The sequence below is a fragment of the Nicotiana sylvestris genome, chromosome 10, assembly GCF_000393655.2.
Source record: "Nicotiana sylvestris chromosome 10, ASM39365v2, whole genome shotgun sequence".
In the NCBI taxonomy this organism is placed as follows: domain Eukaryota; kingdom Viridiplantae; phylum Streptophyta; class Magnoliopsida; order Solanales; family Solanaceae; genus Nicotiana; species Nicotiana sylvestris.
Window position 1 is genome coordinate 160,941,797 of NC_091066.1, and position 18,394 is coordinate 160,960,190.

The 18,394-nt window shown below is 34.8% G+C and overlaps 2 protein-coding genes across 3 annotated transcripts; both read left to right on the plus strand.

The window, feature by feature from the left end:
* The first annotated feature begins 1,564 nt into the window (after positions 1–1,564).
* LOC104247629 (F-box/FBD/LRR-repeat protein At1g13570-like) lies at positions 1,565–4,721 on the plus strand. Its single transcript, XM_009803692.2, has 4 exons — positions 1,565–1,730; positions 2,835–3,680; positions 3,767–3,928; positions 4,027–4,721. Exons 2-4 carry the CDS (start codon positions 2,859–2,861, stop codon positions 4,303–4,305), a joined length of 1,263 nt encoding a protein of 420 aa, XP_009801994.1. The 5' UTR covers positions 1,565–1,730; positions 2,835–2,858; the 3' UTR covers positions 4,306–4,721.
* Positions 4,722–10,997: 6,276 nt separating this feature from the next.
* On the plus strand, positions 10,998–14,467 carry LOC104247628 (F-box/FBD/LRR-repeat protein At1g13570-like). Of its 2 annotated transcripts, none has more exons than XM_009803690.2 (4): positions 10,998–11,198; positions 12,830–13,675; positions 13,767–13,922; positions 14,023–14,467. In XM_009803690.2, exons 2-4 carry the CDS (start codon positions 12,863–12,865, stop codon positions 14,332–14,334), a joined length of 1,281 nt encoding a protein of 426 aa, XP_009801992.1. In that variant the 5' UTR covers positions 10,998–11,198; positions 12,830–12,862; the 3' UTR covers positions 14,335–14,467. The 2 variants fall into 2 exon arrangements, with proteins under 2 accessions (XP_009801992.1, XP_009801993.1); XM_009803691.2 differs by having other exon boundaries at positions 12,839–13,675.
* Positions 14,468–18,394: the final 3,927 nt, after the last annotated feature.

An 18,394-nucleotide genomic window follows, 5' to 3' on the forward strand; every position in this document is an offset into this window, starting at 1 on the left:
TATCACTAAATTCGGCACCTATTGTTATAGCGTAACGCCTTTTGGACTAAAGAATGTCGGTGTCACTTATCAACGCCTACTAAAGTCTTCATGAAGAAATTAATGTCTTCTAATAATCGCGCGGAAACAAGCAAACTTAACTTCGTATTGTTAGCTTGTTTGAATGGTATTGTTAACTCTTTCATAATATATCATATTGTATTGTATTGTATTATATTGAACTAATACAATATTTGGATAGATTGTATCGTTTACCGTCGTTTATGATATTCTGTCACAAAAATATAAAAAATAAATTTATACTATTACCAAAAAAAATTACGATAAAGAATAAAATAATTATATAAAAAGGTAAGATAAAAGATAAAATCAGATAATTTTTAATAGATTATTATAATAAGAAAGAACAGCATAAGATAAAAACGGGAATATTTCACATTAGAAGAATCGGGTTCCATACTTTTCAATTTTATAACCCATATTTTAATTTACTACCAACCAGCCCGAAAATAATAGGCTAAGATTCAACATCCAACTCCAATAGGTTCTCAAAATTACTATTTAATTTTTAAAAAAGATTCCTCAAGCTTTTAAATTAATTTTCAAATCAGTAACTGTGACTCAAATATCAATTCAACAAACCAAATTCATGTGGGTGGTGAAAATTAGATTTTTAACAAGCTTAAATATGTGGGTTTAAATTTTGAATTTGATTTTATGAGAAATTTGGAGTGGATGTTATTTAGACTTGTTAGAAATAGTATAAGGAGGTTGTATATAAAATTTGAAGTCATTTAATGGAGATTTGAACTGGTTTTGAACAAGAATTGCAAGTGAAAATCGTGAAAGAAGTTCGTCTACAGACGCTTGTATAAAGGTCTATAAAAGTGTATAAGGTGTGTTTCTACACTCATATACACTATTATACAAGATTATACATAATTATACAAAAAACTGACTTCGTCTTCTTTCTTGCGTCTTTTCTGAAATTTAACTCAAATCTTGCTCAAATTTACTCCAAATCACTTCAAATTTAAATTTTGAACTCCTTTTGACATTTTCAATCAATTGGAACAATACCTAATCCAAACAACTAACAAATTCAAAAAATCCATTTTCAAAAGCAAAGCTTTGAATGGTCTTCAATGGTGGACTTTCTACTCTTTAATTTCCTTACATTGCAAGCAGGTGACACAAGAGGAGAAGCAGAAAGTACACGGCCCCTTGAAGCATATGTAGAAGATGTGAGAAGAAGAGAGAGTGAAAATAATGGTTGTGAGAACAAAGAATTATGTACAATGTGGGCTAGGTGGGGTAAAACTTAAAAACATGGGCCATTTTTTTGTTATGGTGTGAAGTCATGTGTATTTTCTTGTAATTCTTTCGTAAAAAAATTAGGTGACAACGCGACCATACCAAATGGTTGGTATATAAAGTGATACTTTTTATTATCATATAACGACAAATTTAACGATATAATATAATAAAATCAAAATATTATATTTAAGGTAATAAAACATCTATATATTAATTAACAACCATCCAAACAACCCGTAAAAGTCGCGACTTTTTCTCAATTACGAATAGAAGCGAAAAAAGGAATAATTTATCGAGAGGTAATAACGGAGTGAGGAGCCTTGAGAGTTTAAAGAAAAATCGAAAGTAAAATTAGTGCAATCACGACAGAAGATTGAACACAGCCCAGAGAAAGCCTAACTCCATTTTATAAAGTAAGATTAATGTGTGATTCTGCCCATTGCTTTTTTTTTTTTCTTAAATCATTTCATTTCTCTTTGTAATTGCAATTGGCGTTCTATAATTTTGTTGAAATTCGCTTAATTATGTTGAATATTACGTAATTTTTTATGTTTCCGTTGTGTTTATATATTGCCAATCATGCTTAGGGTTATCCAAAGTGTGGGAATAAAGCTGTTAAGCTTTTTTTAAGCTATACAAATTTTAGTACTCAAATTGCTTGTGTATTTTTCCATTTCCATTGTGTTAGGGTTATAATAAAGTTAGGGTTATGCAATTTGTGGGAATAAAGCTGCTAAGCTTATTTGGGCGATGCCAAATATGTGAAATACTTGAAAAAAGAGTTTTTGAAGTTGTGTTGAAAAATAATTTTTGAAATTTGAACTTGTGTTTGGACTTGCATTTTATTTGAAGAAAAGTTGAAGTTTTGTGAGTGGAAGAAAATTTTTCACCAAAACCTGCCATAAACCTGTTTTTGGGAACTTGAAACTTTTTGAAGTTTTTTTCTCAAAACATGATCATATTTCATAAACAAACAATTTTTTTTATTTTTTTGAAAAATGAAGCCAAAATCTATAGCCAAACGGGAGCTAAGTTTCTTGAGTTAAAAAGAACACTAGGTGATTTCTTTCCATCTATTAGTGGATAGAGTTACTTGGTATACGTAGCTGGGGAGGTAGCAGGTATACCGTGGAATTAGTCAAGGTGCGCGTAAGCTGGTCCGGACATGACAATTATAAAAAAAATTATTGGAACTTTTTCTCTCTCTTTATTGTGTAGCTATAGATGTCCTTAAGCTAAATAGAAGCAAATGAGTAATGTGGTTCTGTCCTTTTGATTTTTTTCATTAGAATTAATCATATATATAGTCCTTTGTTTTGAAGTTGTCGATGGCATCCTTACTATAAAGAATGTAGTTTTTTGATATTAAGAGGAGATTTATGAATGATTTCAATTAGAGCACAGCCTTTCTGTTCTTCTTACAGTTATAGCATGTCAATGTCAAAACATCATGTGCAGTTGTGTCAAGATAGTTTGGAGGTTTTAGTCATCTTTGTATTCTTGTTCATTTTCTACAGGTTCTTATTGGCGATTACTGTTATATGATGCCTCCTGAAGACAAAAAGCATTGTTCTCAAACTTTACCTCCCGATGTACTTAGCAACCTTCCGGAGTATGTAATTGATTCCATTTTGATGTGTTTGCCTTTTAAAGATGCTGTGAGGACTAGCGTCTTATCAAACAATTGGAGATATAAATGGTGCGGACTACCAGAGTTGACGCTTGACGAAGCTGTTTGGACAACTAAAAAGAATTTGTTTTTTCATACAGCTGAAATTACCAAGATTATTTCGCACATTCTGATATTTCATGCAGGAGCGATTACAAAGTTTATTCTCTGTGTTCCTAAGTCGAGAAGCTGTCATATGATTGATGACTTGATATATTTCCTCTCTAAAAATGGCATTCAACATTTTGTTCTTGAACTTCCATTCAGGGATGATCCACACAAATTGCCTTCTTCATTTTTCAAATGTTTGCAGTTGAGGCATTTGACTCTCCAGAAATGTTTAGTAATTCCTCCACCGGCCTTCAAAGGATTTGATAGGTTAATTAGGCTGGAGCTATGTGAAGTTACAATATCTTCCGAGTTGCTTGGAAGTTTAATCTCTCATTGCTTGTTGCTCGAGCATTTGGTGCTGCATATCGCAGATTATTATAGCAAAGTCATTGAAATCAATGCTCCCAGGCTGAGATCATTTTACTTTGCAGGCAGTATAAGATCTATCCTTATAAAGAGTGCCCCTCTTCTGGAAAAACTTTTACTTACAGATAATGAAACAGGTTATTTCGGGGCAGAAAAATGGGATATTGTGAAGTTTTTCGAGTCTTTTTCTGCTCTTGAGCATCTCTGTGTGAATATGGTAAATGTTGCTTCCTGACTTCAGTATAATGTATTTTCAATTTTTAGGCTTTGTTTCACCCTAATTTTTTAATATTTTCTTCCTAGTTATTTGCTGCAGAAGTAGGTGAAATGCCAACAAGGCTTCCCTTTGATCTTAGCTGTGTCAAACAGCTTTACATAACTGTTGATCTGTATGACTCGGCTGAGGTTTCATGTGCTCTTTGCTTGATAAGAAGCTTCCCATGTATACAATATATGGAAATTCAGGTACTATTCACTCTTTTTCTTATGTTGTGGCTTTTTATTTTCATACTTCTTAAATCTTGAAAAAGTTCAGAGTGTTGAGTTTGGTTAATTTTTCTTAGGAAGCTTGTTGTAACGACAGTGTAGCAGATCATCGCGTGGAACTTCCCTCAGACGTGACATTTAATCACCTCAAGGAAGTTAAGCTAATATTCACTAGTGGCTCAATAATTGAGATGCAGCTTGCCAAGCTTCTGTTAGTCAAGTCTCCCGCGCTGGTGAGAATGCTAATTGAGTCATGTCGAGCTAAAGGAACTGCAACAGTAAAAAAACTCGTTGATGAGCTAACAACATTTCAGGGTGCATCACCTGAAGCAGAAGTTGTCTTCATCAAACGCTAGTACAAGATCAAGATTACGATCCTGTTTATTGATCTTCAGCAGTCTTTAATCAATCTATGATCTTTGGCTCAGTTATTTTGGAAGTTAAATTGAGTAGTTGTTTGGTTGAAAATGAAATTTTTTAATCAACCAAGTATAACTATATACAACTGCTAGCTCCTTTAGATTCTCGAGCTAGTTTTCCATATCCATTCACTACCTATCTAGTTTGCAAAATTGTCGAAGAATTACAATCCAAAAGAATAATCTGCTAACATCTAGATAGGGAAGCTATACAAACTATTCAACAGGTTTCTCCATTTGTGATTCTTATGTCCTTGAGTATGCATCATTTTTGGGTAGATACGTGGTTGGTGGATGATTTGACTCGTCTGTTGTGTACTTTGTCATGACAATGCTAATGGTTCTTGGACTTACTTCATGAGTTGATACCCTATGTGGTTAATGTTTATTTCGAACTTCAAAGTTAGGTTGTGGGTTGCTGTGTTAGTTTTCTACTTGGTCATATCCCCTGCATGGAAAACTTAAAGCATGCTCTCAAGTATTATATCTCTGTAAGGGTAGTAAAGCCATGGAGGACTGATACAAGGTAGAAGATGGCACTTGCTGTTCAATTTTCACATGTTTGCAGTTGCGGCATCTGTATCTTGAACATTGTTCAATACAGGATTTATATGTTTAAAAAGTGTCCCTTACCTTGTAATCCTTACACTTTAGCCTATGAAACATTATATGGGGACAGGAATAAGTATATTGAGTCTTTTCCTGCTCTTAAGCATCTCCACTTGAATGCCCATAGTCTAAGGTAAATGTGCTTTAACACTTTATTGAGCCTTTTGTCATGGCCTGCCACCTTATCATGCCACGGCATATATTTTTGTCATATGGAAAGCTTACATATAAAATAGACTAGCACATGTGGGAAGGTTGTAAAGAAATATGGAGATTTCTCATGGAAGACCTTAGAATCCTATAGAATTGTTAGGAAAATCCTTAAAAGATTCTAGTTATCTAGAAAATTCTAGAGAAATGCCTTAATTGTAAATAATAAGGGTTTTGTGTAATAATTATTATTTACTCACTAGCCCCAAGACTAGTATATAAAGGGATTATTCATTTGTAACTCACCAAGCAAACATTTCAAGTTCTTTCTAATACAAAGTTCTTTTTTATCAATTCTCTTGTATTTTTTCTAATAATCCCTTAGCGATCTTGAATATAGTAAGTTGACTTGGCATAGCAAGAATGTTAGCAAGTTGTGCAAGATCGTGAGCGAGTTGTCAAGTGTCACACGTGTACTTAGTTAACGACTAAGGACATGACACTTTTCATAGATAGAATATCTTTTGTGCTTTGAGTCATTCAGTATTTTCTTCCTAGTTCTTGGCTGCGGGAAAAGGTGAATTATCAACAAGGTTTCCCTTTGATCTTAAAGGTATCAAATGTCTTTGCCTAGTTGATGAAATAAGAATGGAATGGTAGATACTTATTGCACCCGGTGTCAAGATTTGAATTTGCTATAAAATTCAAATATAGGTACGAATGAATTTTTTCTAAAGTATAGCTACAAATGATAAATATAGTGTATAAGTTAGCTACACCATATAATTTTTTTTAAAAATAAATAAATAATGTGATGCAAGCACTTAAAATTCTACTTCTTAGAAATTAAGGCTATTCTACTTCTTAGAAATTAAGGCTTCTTTTGTTTATGGATAGGAAAACAGGCAACTATCTCATTCATTGATATTGGATATCTCAGTGGTCATTCTCTTTTAGTGAAGTCAAAAAATCTTTTCCTATTGGATGCATTTTAATCTATGAAAAGGCTTTATCTTCTTTTTAATACTCCTCTTCTGTCTTGTTTTTCTTGTGTGTGTATATGTTTTCTAGATTTGTTTGAACTTTGAGTGCCTGATTTTGTTGCTAGAGATGGCAGCAGTTTATAAAGCTTATTATCTGAATGAAAATGTGTTTCTTGTTTTTATTTTTTCGATTTTCCCTTATATATATATATATATATATATATACACTAGTAGCTGTGTGGATCGTCGCAGTGGAGACTCAAGGCAGACCTGCTGCTGCATTCGCAAGCTTTAGAGTCACCTTCATTTGTACTTACTCCCATTTGTTCCTTTGTTTCTGGAACAGTGACGTAATTATTTTGTATAACTACTCTTAGAAAGGCTTATGACTTGTGCTACTGATTTTGGGAATTGTAATTGTTTAGAGATTACCTAATTTGAAGTTAGTAAATATCAATGTTATTTATGTTAAAGCTAGGCTTACCTAATTTAGAGACTAGGTGCCATCACGATCCATTCGGAGAGATTTTGGGTCATGACACTCAATGTGCGTGTATCGCATTCAGTAGTTGTGATGATATCTTGACCACATATCTTATTGTTAGGCCTTGAGCATGATAGTTTGCTTCTTTTGTGCAAGTGTTGGTTGAGGGTCCCATATATGAGAAGTCGTCTCTCTTGAAAAAAACCTTCAATCACCACGGGAGACGCCATTGATGAACTTCAAGGGCGTCGACAAATCAAGTGCAACAGTTGGTGAAGGGGTGACTCCGCATCTTGTATAACATCTCAGACTGATATGTGGACTCGTTGAACTTCTTTGCAAGTCTGCAAAAGAAATAAATAAATATATAAGATTTGCTAAGAATAATAGCTAAAGTTACTATACGCAAGACTGTTGAGTCAATTTCAAGAAAACAACAACATTCATAGGACAACTCAGAGAGCATAGAGATGGAAAGCGAGCTCAACGAATGACGGGATTAACTTTGAAAAACTACCGTAGTCCATCCGGAAGATGTTCTGCCCCAAACATTTTGTATGTTGTAGATTTAGATGTCTAATATCCAACAACACAATCCGTTTGCGATTCGGAGGCTCCTAGCTCAAGATACGATTTTTGTTGTTGGAACCGCACAAATCTGAAAGTTTACTGCAGGTTGGTCGTACTTTGAGAATTTTCTGTTTCCAGTCCAAAAAGAGTTCTGACATGAAATTCATATGATATACAACTCTATGAGTTACTTCCTAACGGTGCAAACGAATCGCAATTTGGAATCTCCTGGCTCAAGATACTATATCTTTCACTGGAACGAATCTGAAAGTTACTGCAGCTAGGTGGAATTTGAGAATTTTCTGTTTCCAGATCCAAAGGAGTTCTGCCGTGAAATTCATATGTGTTGCAGCTCGATGAGTTTACTTTCTAACAACGCAAACAGATCGCAATTTGGAATCTCCCAGCTCGAGATATAAATTTTTCGATAGGAGTGCGCAAAGCTGGATTGCAAGTACGGGAGACATCAGGAGCAACTTCAGAATATTATTGCAACCATTATGACGGGAATCCTACTATGAAATTTTCAGGTTGACAGGTGTCAGAGCTTTCTTTCCAATGACGCAAACGGATCGCGATTCGGACACTCCTAGCTCGAGATATCAATCTTTTGGCGAGATTGTACAATACTGTAAAGTTAAAACGCTGAACCCATTTATCAGCTTCAAAAAAGTATTGCGGCTAATCCTCAAGGTATTTGGTGCTGAATTTTTTATGTGTTCCATCTCCTCGAGTTATGATTCTTTAGGAAGAAGCGGCTTGTGATTGTATTGCCCCTGCATCGAGAAATAAACATTTTTGAAGAGGCGCTAATTGTTTGATCCCCGAAGTTGGAAAGGCTATACTCATGTTGTCTTCCTCGTCAACCTGAAATGATGCAATGTGGTACGTGTTGGCTCGCCAATAATGAAATATTGTCTCTCCAAGCCTCCAAGAGTAGAGATTTTGTATCCAAGGTTGAAAGGACACTTCATATGCCTCCTCCGCGCCAATCCACAAGGATGAGATGTGCCACATGCTCGCTCATCAAGTATAAGAAGAAGATGGTCCATGTGTTTGCTCGTCAAACAGCAAGAAGTTGATGTTCTCCATAAAGCTCTCTTGCCAAGGCTGCAAAAAAAAAAGGTGATAGAGAACGGAGCTCACGGTGCTAATTTCACGAAGCTTCTTGATTCTACAGGGATCGGTGCCAATTGCACGAAGCTTCTTGATGCTACAAGGATCGGTGCCAATTGCACGAAGCTCCCGATTCAACAGCAAGTTTCGGTGTCAATGGCATGTCGATTTCCCTACATCGGTAGATTTTTATTGAGCTTGCAAAGAATTCAATGGAACATAGAATCCACAATATCATGAAGCATCAGCGCTGGTATTTTTTGGAATGCTTCCATAATCTTCAAAGTCACCTAATTCGCGGTTCGTCATGTCTTCACTCATGGCTCGTCAGATTCATCTATGTGTAGCAGAAACTGGACAAGGCCTGGGAGTTGAGTATGTCAACGCCGCTGCAGCAAAGAGCTATCGACCGTGTAAGAGAAGCCAGCACCCCAATAGAATTTGATATCAGGTAGAAGTAAATCCAAGGCAATACTAATTCTTTGCTACTGCTGATATAATTATGCTTTCATCAAAGGAGAGTTGACGTCAATTGTTAAAGGCATGACTCATGTTTCGTACCCTCTTGAGACGTTGAAAAGTCTTGCATAATTTATCATAACTTGAGCTGCTTTTATAGGGGGATGATTAGGTTAACCATTCAGAGACCCAGACGGAGTTAGCCTGGTTAAGTTCCTATGAAATTTCTATTCAATTGTAAGGAATGGTCTCATTGTCCAATACCGAGGATTGTATGCTGGAGCAAAGAAAGTTAGTGGATTAAATGAAATGGGCTCGTAACTAGATTGCTGGCAATACCATGTCGATTGTACAAACTTGCACAAAGGATCAATTACAATTAAAGAATTACATTGGTCCGCAACCTAAAGGCCAAGTATTTTTACGACATGTGCAATTTGATTCCAGTGAGAAATGGAGTCAATGGCTCTATCAGTACTTCAAATCTCGTTTTTTTTTGGTCGTTGATTAAGCTTACACTTCAACGAGCTTTGAAGTAGAGTATAAAATTATCGAATCTAATCCATACAAAATTTTGATTAAATTCAATTGCGTTAAATAATTAATGTGGACTTTACAAATTAAATTAGTCCATTTTATTATTTTTATACCTAAGGTCCATTTCATCTTAAGGCCCAGACTCATGCCATGTGTCAAGTGACATGGCATATCCAGTCAAACTCAAAGTCAATAAGATTATGCCACGTGTGAAATGATGTGGCAATCCCAGTCTAAAACAGTGACCAATCAAGAGTTGCCAAGTGTCTAAAATGACATGTCTTGGCCAATCACAAGCAAGCTTATCACATAGCTTATGTGATAAGTTTGATGACTAACATGAGCCAATCAGAATCAAGCAAGAGAGTTCATATGTAACTGTACTGTCTCATCCTCAATAACTATAAATAGAGGGGTTACATAACTCTCTGGGGAGATTCAGAGTTGGAGAAGAGAAGCATCCACAAACAGAAAGATCAATCATCAAGTGCGTAGTTCTTCTACAAAGGAGTGGTCCACGGAGTTCTTCCGGGAGATCAACCCGAAACAACAAAGTACTGCTTGACGTTCTTGGCGATTAAATACATTAGTAGGAGGTCTACATCGTCCTACATTCGAGAAATACGCTTCTCAAGCCCTCAAATTACGGAGAATTTCATAGAGGAGAATCAAGGGATATAAAGAATTGTACTCACAAATATTCATCAATAAAATCTCTTTTTCTTCATATTATTTTTGTTGCAGTTTATTTTTTATAATACAAAAATTTGTTGCGAACACATACATAGCTGTATTCTTCAAAATCTTGGCTTCGAATTTTACGTCAAAGTTGACGACTCCAAGCTATTTCCAACAAGATTGAGCAACATTTAATTGATTTTCAACACAAACATTTGAGTTTAATTGAAATCAGATGAAGCTTCAACTTGACAATGGTGGAACCATATCTTTTTTCTCAAATTTGGCTTGCCAGTAGAGAATATCTAATAAAATCACTTAGATTTTCGAATTTCATTTAATGATGGTCAACTGAGTGCTTTGTGTGCAAAGATAGATGAATTGGATGGAGGGAAAATTACGAAGTTTGTGAGGGATATTTTTATTTTACCAAAATTGAAAACTAAAATCAAGGGATACAGTAGTTGGCTTAGACTGCTGCAAGGGTGGAAGATCCGGAGAGAAAAGGGGAAAGATGAGAGATAAAAGGAAAAAATGTATAATTAAATCCCTTGACTGAATGCACTAATAATGTATGGGAGCCTTTTAAGGTATATGTATATATTTTGTAGCTAAAACATGTTTAGGTCGGGTAAATACAAAAATCTGAACATTTTTCATAATAAGGTTTCAAATATTGTATATGAATGAAAAAATTCATATGAAAAATGGGTGTGTGAATGACTAATTTCATAAAATTTAAGAACAAATGTGATTGTTACACAAATAGCTGGCTAGATTCACTGTTAACTTTTTCTAGTCGGTATATATAAAGTATACATAGTTATACATAAATTATATATTTATTACACATCCGTCGGTTATTTTTAGTTTAAGTGGGGCCTGAGAAAGTTAGTGCATACGCAAATCTTACCCCTGAGAAAGCAAATATATCAGTATTATCAACACAAACCAAAGCAATAATAACATCAACATAAAAGCCAGAAAATAGATGTAAACAATAGCAATAACAAGTAAATAGACCCGGCACTATAACACAACATTAATTTGGGTTAATTAAATTTGGCATTTCCCCCCAAATGGACAGCCCTAATTACTCCATAATTTTAGGGTTTCTCTTTCCCCTTCATTTGAAGAAACCTCTTTCCGAATGAACCCAAAAAAGTACAAAAAGGACCCAAAGTACGCATAAGGCTATTTGATACTCCTTTTTGGATTTTCCAAATTCATAATCTCAAGTCTTGGTAAGCTGAAAATCTGCTACCTCGTCTTTTGTTTTCTAAAAATCATATCTTTCTATTTTGATTGATGTTGGTATTGTTGGTTTTCTTGGGTATGAGCATCATTTCAGTAAGTCAAGAAAAGTAGCTTTCTTTTGGAATATTTTCTTAAGTTTTAGAAGCAATTGATGTTTCTGTATTGAATTCGGTTGTTAGTTTCTATTATATACATTGTTGATTCTCAGTTTAGTTGTAATTTATATATGTTTAGCTTACCTAGCGGGTTGAGTTAGGTGTCATCACGACTTAGTGGGATTTTGGGTGGCGACACTTTTGGCTTTAGTACAATGAGGGGACTGGGAAAAAAAGAATCTTTATTATTTTAAAAAAATAAAGAAGAAGAAGAAATGACAGCTAGATTGATTTTTCTCTTAATTGAGTTGACGTAAACATTTTGGATTGGTTTGAAATTGGTCCTTGATGTAAATTATTTGAAATGTTTCCTATGTATAAATGGAAGCAAATAACTCAGTTTGTGATCTTTTTCAGTCCCGTATTACTTGTGCTGAACATGTAAACTAAATCAAAGTATTTGCTACTTAGTATAATTTTCATTAATCTCCATCATATCACTTTTGCAATAGGTTAATGTATTTTCTTATTATGAGCAGAGGCGGATCAAGGATTTGAACTTTGTGGGTTTAGATTTGAAATTCTACTCCATCGCACCTAATTTAATGGGTTCAAAATATAATATTTGTACATATTTAATGAACTTTTAGGTAAATATACAAGGTCTGAGACATGAATCATAGCTTCTATACTAGATACGCCCCTGATTATGATAAGGGTTCAATCGGCAACTTACATGCATCCTATAAAAGATGGAACTTGGTAGGTTCAGCCCTTAAAGTTCTTAGCACTGAACTTATCGTACTTTTGAAATTATGGATTCAGAATATACCATTTTAGGGGTTTTCACATATGTATTCATTTTTCATGTAAAAATTACCGGGTTCGGTTGAACTTGGAGCTAATAAGCTACATCTGCTACTGGTGGTGTCGAGTGACCACAAGAAAAATCAATTTTGCTAGTTAAAAAGGGACTCTTTGGTTAGAGGAAGCTTGTTCTACAATTGGTGTTCTGCCATCAGTTACTATTTAAATCAAATCGTTAGTGAGTATGATAACTTAAGAAACTTTGCCTTCTACAATCATGTTGTGATAACTTAGTAGTATAAGGTGGGGCAGGATTTACTTGCCAAGCAAGCTTAGCTGATGCAAATTGTGAGTATAAAACTACTAAGCTCAACTAGGCTATGCAAATTTTAGTAATGGAGGTATTAGTTTGATGTCCAATCTAGCCAAAGCTGTGAAATAACAACTAAGCTGATTTTGTGAGTGAATGTTGCCGAATGTTGGATAATAGTTTTTCTCATTATCTTGTAGCTGTAGATGTCAGTCGATAAAAGGGATTCTTGCTGTAGATTCAAAGATGTTATAGGAGAGAGATAAGTGGTTTCAATTTGAATGCAGCCATTCTTTTCATCTTACTGTTTTAGCATGTTGGTTAACAATGTGAATAGCTGTTATGTCATGTATTTTTACTCTGTCCAGATAGTTATGCAATTTCTTACCTTCGTATTATTGTTTAGTTTCTGCAGGTTCTTACTGGCAATTAGTGTTATATGATGCATAAGAAGGGCAAGAATCATAGTTGTCGAATTGTACCTCCCGATATACTTAGCTATCTTCCAGAGAATGTAATAGATGCCATTGTAATACATTTGCCTTTACGAGATGCTGTTAGGACAAGCATCTTATCGAAGAAATGGAGGTATACTTGGTGCAGACTTCAAAAGTTGACACTTGATCAAGCATTTTGGAAAACGACGAATAACTTAATATCCCCTACAATTAGATTTACAGACATCATGTACCACCTTTTGACCCTCCATGTAGGACCACTTACTAAGTTTACCCTCTCCATTGGTGATCTGAGAAACTGTCCTAAAATTGATAACTTGATATGTTTTCTCTCTAGGAATGGCATTCAGCATCTTGTTCTTCAATTTCCGAAGGATAACCTATACAAATTGCCTTCTTCATTTTTCACATGTTTTCAAATAAGACATCTGAGTCTCCATAAATGTTTAATAAATCCTCCACCTGCTTTCAAAGGATTTGATAAGTTAGTTGCCCTCGAACTTTGTGAAGTCACAATTTCTTCCAAATTTCTTGTAAGTTTAATCTCTTACAGCCCGTTGCTCGAGCAGCTTGTGCTGCAATCAAGTATCTCCGATCACATTCAAATTAAAGCTCCCAAGTTGATATCCTTTGACTTCACAGGCAGTTTAAAATTAATTTCCTTAATGGATGTCCCTCTTCTTGCAAAACTTTCACTTGTAGATATAGATGAGGGAGGAAGCTGTGATATTGCCAAGTTTCTTGAGTCTTTTCCTGCTCTCGAGCATCTCCACTTGAATTGTTATAGTGTCCAGGTAATTGTTGTGTCATGACTCATTGTAGTTTATTTTCATGGCGCTATTTTTTGGGCTTGAGACATTTTGATTTTTGGCGTTGTGTTTTTAGTTCTTAGCAGGCAAAGTACCAAAACAGCTCCTCTCTCCTCTTAACTGTCTTAAACGTCTTTACCTATCTGACATATGTCTAGATGCCGTAGATGAGGCTTCATGTGTTCTTTGCTTGATAAGAAGCTCCCCATATTTACAGGACATTGAAATTCAGGTTCAACTTTTTTCTTTCTCCTCTATTCTCTTATACACTTATGTCATAATCATTAATCCTCAATTTTAGCTCAAAAGGATGAACATTTGTTATTTTATAGTTGTATGATTCAGATTCTGGGGATGATGATGTTATGGAGGAGCTTGCTGCTCTAGAATCTCGTGAAGTTGAAAGCTTCTCAGATGTGACATTGAATCACCTGAGAGCTGTTAAGCTTACAGGTATAATAGGCTTAGTTCCTGAAATGGAACTTATCCAGCTTCTCTTAGCCAAGTCTCCAATGCTCATCAGAATGCTAATCGAGCCCGGGGTAGGACATAATTCTCCTGAAACAAGACTCAAGGTACTCGCAGAGATAACAAAGTTTCGTCGGGCATCATCTAAAGCAGAAGTTGTTTATAAAGTTGCATAGATTTCTATCCAGATTAGGATCCTGTTTATCTCCACTTGTCTTTTTGCAAGACTATGATCTTTGGCTAAAGGATTTTGGAAGATTAAGGTGGACAGACAGAATTGAATGCAGTTATATGGCTGTGCTGTGTTTCTATCTAATGCTGTATTTTGTCCCGGGCCCGGGCCTTAGTGGGCCTAACGGGCCGGGCCTCGCGGTCCCGGGCTTCGTGGTCCTGGGCTCTGGCGGTCTCGGGCCTGGCGGTCCCGGTCTTCGTGGGCTCAATGGGTGGAACCGTCCCGTGACGGGCCTAAGCCCACATGGTCCTGTGCTTAACGTGCCGGGCTCGCGGGCCTAGCGGGCTTTTTTTTTTTTTTTTAAGACAAATTCTTGTAGTATCATGGCTATATTAAAAATATATATGTATTATATATGTATATCTAATTATTAAAGTGCTTGACGAAAAAGAAAATAACAAAACAATAGTAAAACACTAAATTGTCATGCATAATATATTTTCTTGTAGTATATTATATTGTATCTTATGTATATATATTCTCTTATATATTTTCTTTTAGTATATGTATTGTATCTTATGTATATATATTCGCATAATATATTTTCTTGTAGTATATATATTGTATCTTATGTATATATGTTCGCATAATATATTTTCTTGTAGTATATATATTGTATATTATGTATATATATTCGCATAATATATTTTCTTGTAGTATATTATATTGTATCTTATGTATATATATTCTCTTATATATTTTCTTGTAGTATATATATTGTATATTATGTATATATTGTAGCATAATATATTGTCTTGTAGTATATATATTGTATCTTATGTATATATATTCTCTTATATATTTTCTTGTAGTATATATATTGTATATTATGTATATATTGTAGCATAATATATTGTCTTGTAGTATATATATTGTATCTTATGTATATATATTCTCTTATATATTTTCTTGTAGTATATATATTGTATATTATGTATATATTGTAGCTTATAAACAATTCTAAGTATAGACAAAGAAATATTGCGAAAAGAAGCTCATGGGTAGAAGCAATAAATTTTATTACCAAAAATGGCATATCTTTCTTAGTCATCCTTCCCCCAATGGAATGAGCACAACAAGGTACTAATACCACCATTAGAAGGAAAAAAACTAAGGAAGATGTGCCAAAATACAAGTTACATATTATTCTATGTATTATCTCTAACAAATCTCATAAATCCTTCAAGGTTCGGAGGAGGTTGCGTTGGTGGTGGTGGAAAAGAAGCTTGTTCATCACCACTTCCGGGCGAAGCCGAATCCTCCGCAAGTTCCGCTATCATTTCTTCATAAGCTTCATCTATCGCCGGTTGTGCTTCTGCAATTCCAAAGTTTCTTCTTTCCGAGCGGATCCAATCTCTAAACAATACTGATTTTTCCAAGCTATCCCTCATAGACGCTCTATGATCACCTATTTGCAGTCTTGCTTGACTGAAAGCGCTCTCTGATGCAACAGTTGAAGCTTGAATTGATAAAATATCCCGAGCCATCCTTGCAAGAACAGGAAAATGTTTTTCCCTTGCCTTCCACCATTCCAAAAGATCAAAAGAGCCGTCTGGATTCTCCTTTTCAAGTCCCTGAGACAAATAAACTTGAAGCTCATTTAGATGTGAAGTTTCATCATAATTTTCACCTTGAGACCCCCTGAACTCCGTCCAAGATTTAAGAGCTTTTAAGCCCGCAACTCTTTTAGAGGATTGTGAGCTAGACGAAGTAGGGGTTGGAATAGTTGGCCTAGCATGCTCTAAGGCAAGTTGATAAGCATTATAAACTGTTTGAGCGTTAATCTTAATTGAAGCTTTTGCATCTGCAAGTGTCGCAATTTCCTCATTTGAAAGATCTAAAGCCTTATAAATATTTGAATACCAAAAATGAGGACCTCCCAATTTCATTGTAGGATTTAGCATTGCAGCAAGACCATAAATAGGAGGGATAGGAAAAAAATATTTTTTAAACTTTTGTTTCATTTCATTTATAGCAAGTTCATAAATATCCCCACCCTCACTAAATTCAACAAACAAATCAGATAGTGCTGCAATATAAACTAAACAGTTTGAAATAGTAGGATAATATTGCCCAGAAAATGCATTTGTAGCAATTTGAAAATGTTCTAAAAAATCTAAAAGAATTTTAACATTAGTCCAATCTTGAGTGGTAAGCATTTCATCATCATCCTCACCACCTACCCGAGAATTAAACGTTGCATTAATTGGGTTTCTATATTCATATGCTACTACTAAACTTTCGTACATACAATTCCATCTAGTCGGGCAAGGTTTAGGAACCTTTCTTTCTCTAAGGCCATATTCATCACATTTTTTAAAATACTCTCTAAGTCTACTTCTACGGTTTGAATAAAAAAGCCAATTAAGAGCCATTCTAACCTTTTCAATTTCTATGTTTAATATTCGCATACCATCACCGACAATTAAATGATAAATATGACAAATACATCTAACATGGAAAATATTAGTAAATGCAGGATTTAGTGTTGTTGTAAGCATGCCTATAGCACTGGTGTTACTAGAAGCATTATCCATTGAAATTGCCATTATTTTATCGCTAAAGCAAAAATATCTACAAATATCTGCAACAGTGTTAGCTATAAACTTACCTGTGTGACGCGAATTAATTATTCTATATGCAATTATGCGTTTTTGCATTATCCATTCCTCATCTATCCAATGACTTGTAACAGTTAGGTAATCACAATCATTACCACTTCTACCAATATCAGTAGTAATAGAAATCCGATTAGGTATATGAGTAAATAAATACCGCAAATATTGTTCATATTCATGTTTGAATTTATAAATATCACTCTTAACTGTTGCGCGAGGCCAACCTTTATAAGTAGGATTAAACACTCTTCTAATATAATGAACCCAATTAGGATTAGAAGCAAAAGTATAAGGTAAGCACATAACAGTAATCATCTTTGCTAATTCTTCACGATCTCTATTTGGATCGTAATATAAAATACCTCCGGTGACAGTGTTAATTCCTGGTTGAACTAGATTTGAACCTGTACTAGGGTTAACCGCAGAATCTACACTTGTCCCCTCTAGCTGCGCTTTCATTTGAAAAAATCTAGCCTTATCTCTAGGGTGTGTTTTTATGTGCCTAGTCAAACTACCTGTGCCGCTACGGTCTCCAGTATATTTATGCGACATTAATTTCCCACAAGTTTTACACTTAGCCTTATTTTTTTCTCTTACTTGAGTAAAAAAATTCCAAACTAATGATGTTTCTAGGCGTTTAGCAGGTTCTCTATTAAAAGTAGGAGTTTCTACAGGTGGGTCGACCGGTGCATCACTTGGGTTATTAAGAGGACTAGTAGGTGTATCATCTAAATCCGGTGCTTGGGTTTCATCATCATCCTCATTTTCCTCATTATTTTCTAAGATGGTTTCATTAGGATAAAGAGCATTCATAATTTCATCATCTAATCTATCACCTGGTGCAACATTATGATAAAATTCACTATCGGTAAATTGAAAACAAGGGTGATCACTATCAAGAATTACGGAAGGAGGAGGACGTCTAGGTTGGCGACTACTTTCAACTTGCTTATCTTTTCTAGGTCGGGGAGCCGGGGGAAGGGTAGTTGGTTGGCCACTACTTTCACCGGTTTTATCTTTTCCTTTACCAAACATTTTTTTCAAAGTAAATGCCATATTAATTATAATTATGCAAACTAAACCACACAAAAATATATTCTAAAAACGTAAGAGTTGAAACGAGTTTACCGGATTGCCGAACAACTTCTTGAAAATTGAAAATCGTTGAACACTTGAAAACTTCAATTCAACAACTTCACAATTTTTCACGAAATTTCAACAATAAATTAAGTAATTGTAGTAGAGAGATTGAGAGAGATTGAGAGATATTGATGAATTGGTGAATAAAAATGAAAGAATGAGGGGGTATTTATAGTTGAGAAATGGGGAAAAGTGTAATTATATAAAGTTTGGGGGCCAAATGGCCATTTTTTAAAATTAAAAACG

Coding starts and splice junctions, on each gene's coding strand:
- LOC104247629 (XM_009803692.2), top strand. CDS start 2,859: ATGATGCCTCCTGAAGACAAAAAGCATTGTTCTCAAACTTTACCTCCC. Junction 3,681..3,766: donor AGCATCTCTGTGTGAATATG/GTAAATGTTGCT, acceptor TTTTCTTCCTAG/TTATTTGCTGCAGAAGTAGG. Junction 3,929..4,026: donor TACAATATATGGAAATTCAG/GTACTATTCACT, acceptor AATTTTTCTTAG/GAAGCTTGTTGTAACGACAG.
- LOC104247628 (XM_009803690.2), top strand. CDS start 12,863: ATGATGCATAAGAAGGGCAAGAATCATAGTTGTCGAATTGTACCTCCC. Junction 13,676..13,766: donor TGAATTGTTATAGTGTCCAG/GTAATTGTTGTG, acceptor TTGTGTTTTTAG/TTCTTAGCAGGCAAAGTACC. Junction 13,923..14,022: donor TACAGGACATTGAAATTCAG/GTTCAACTTTTT, acceptor GTTATTTTATAG/TTGTATGATTCAGATTCTGG.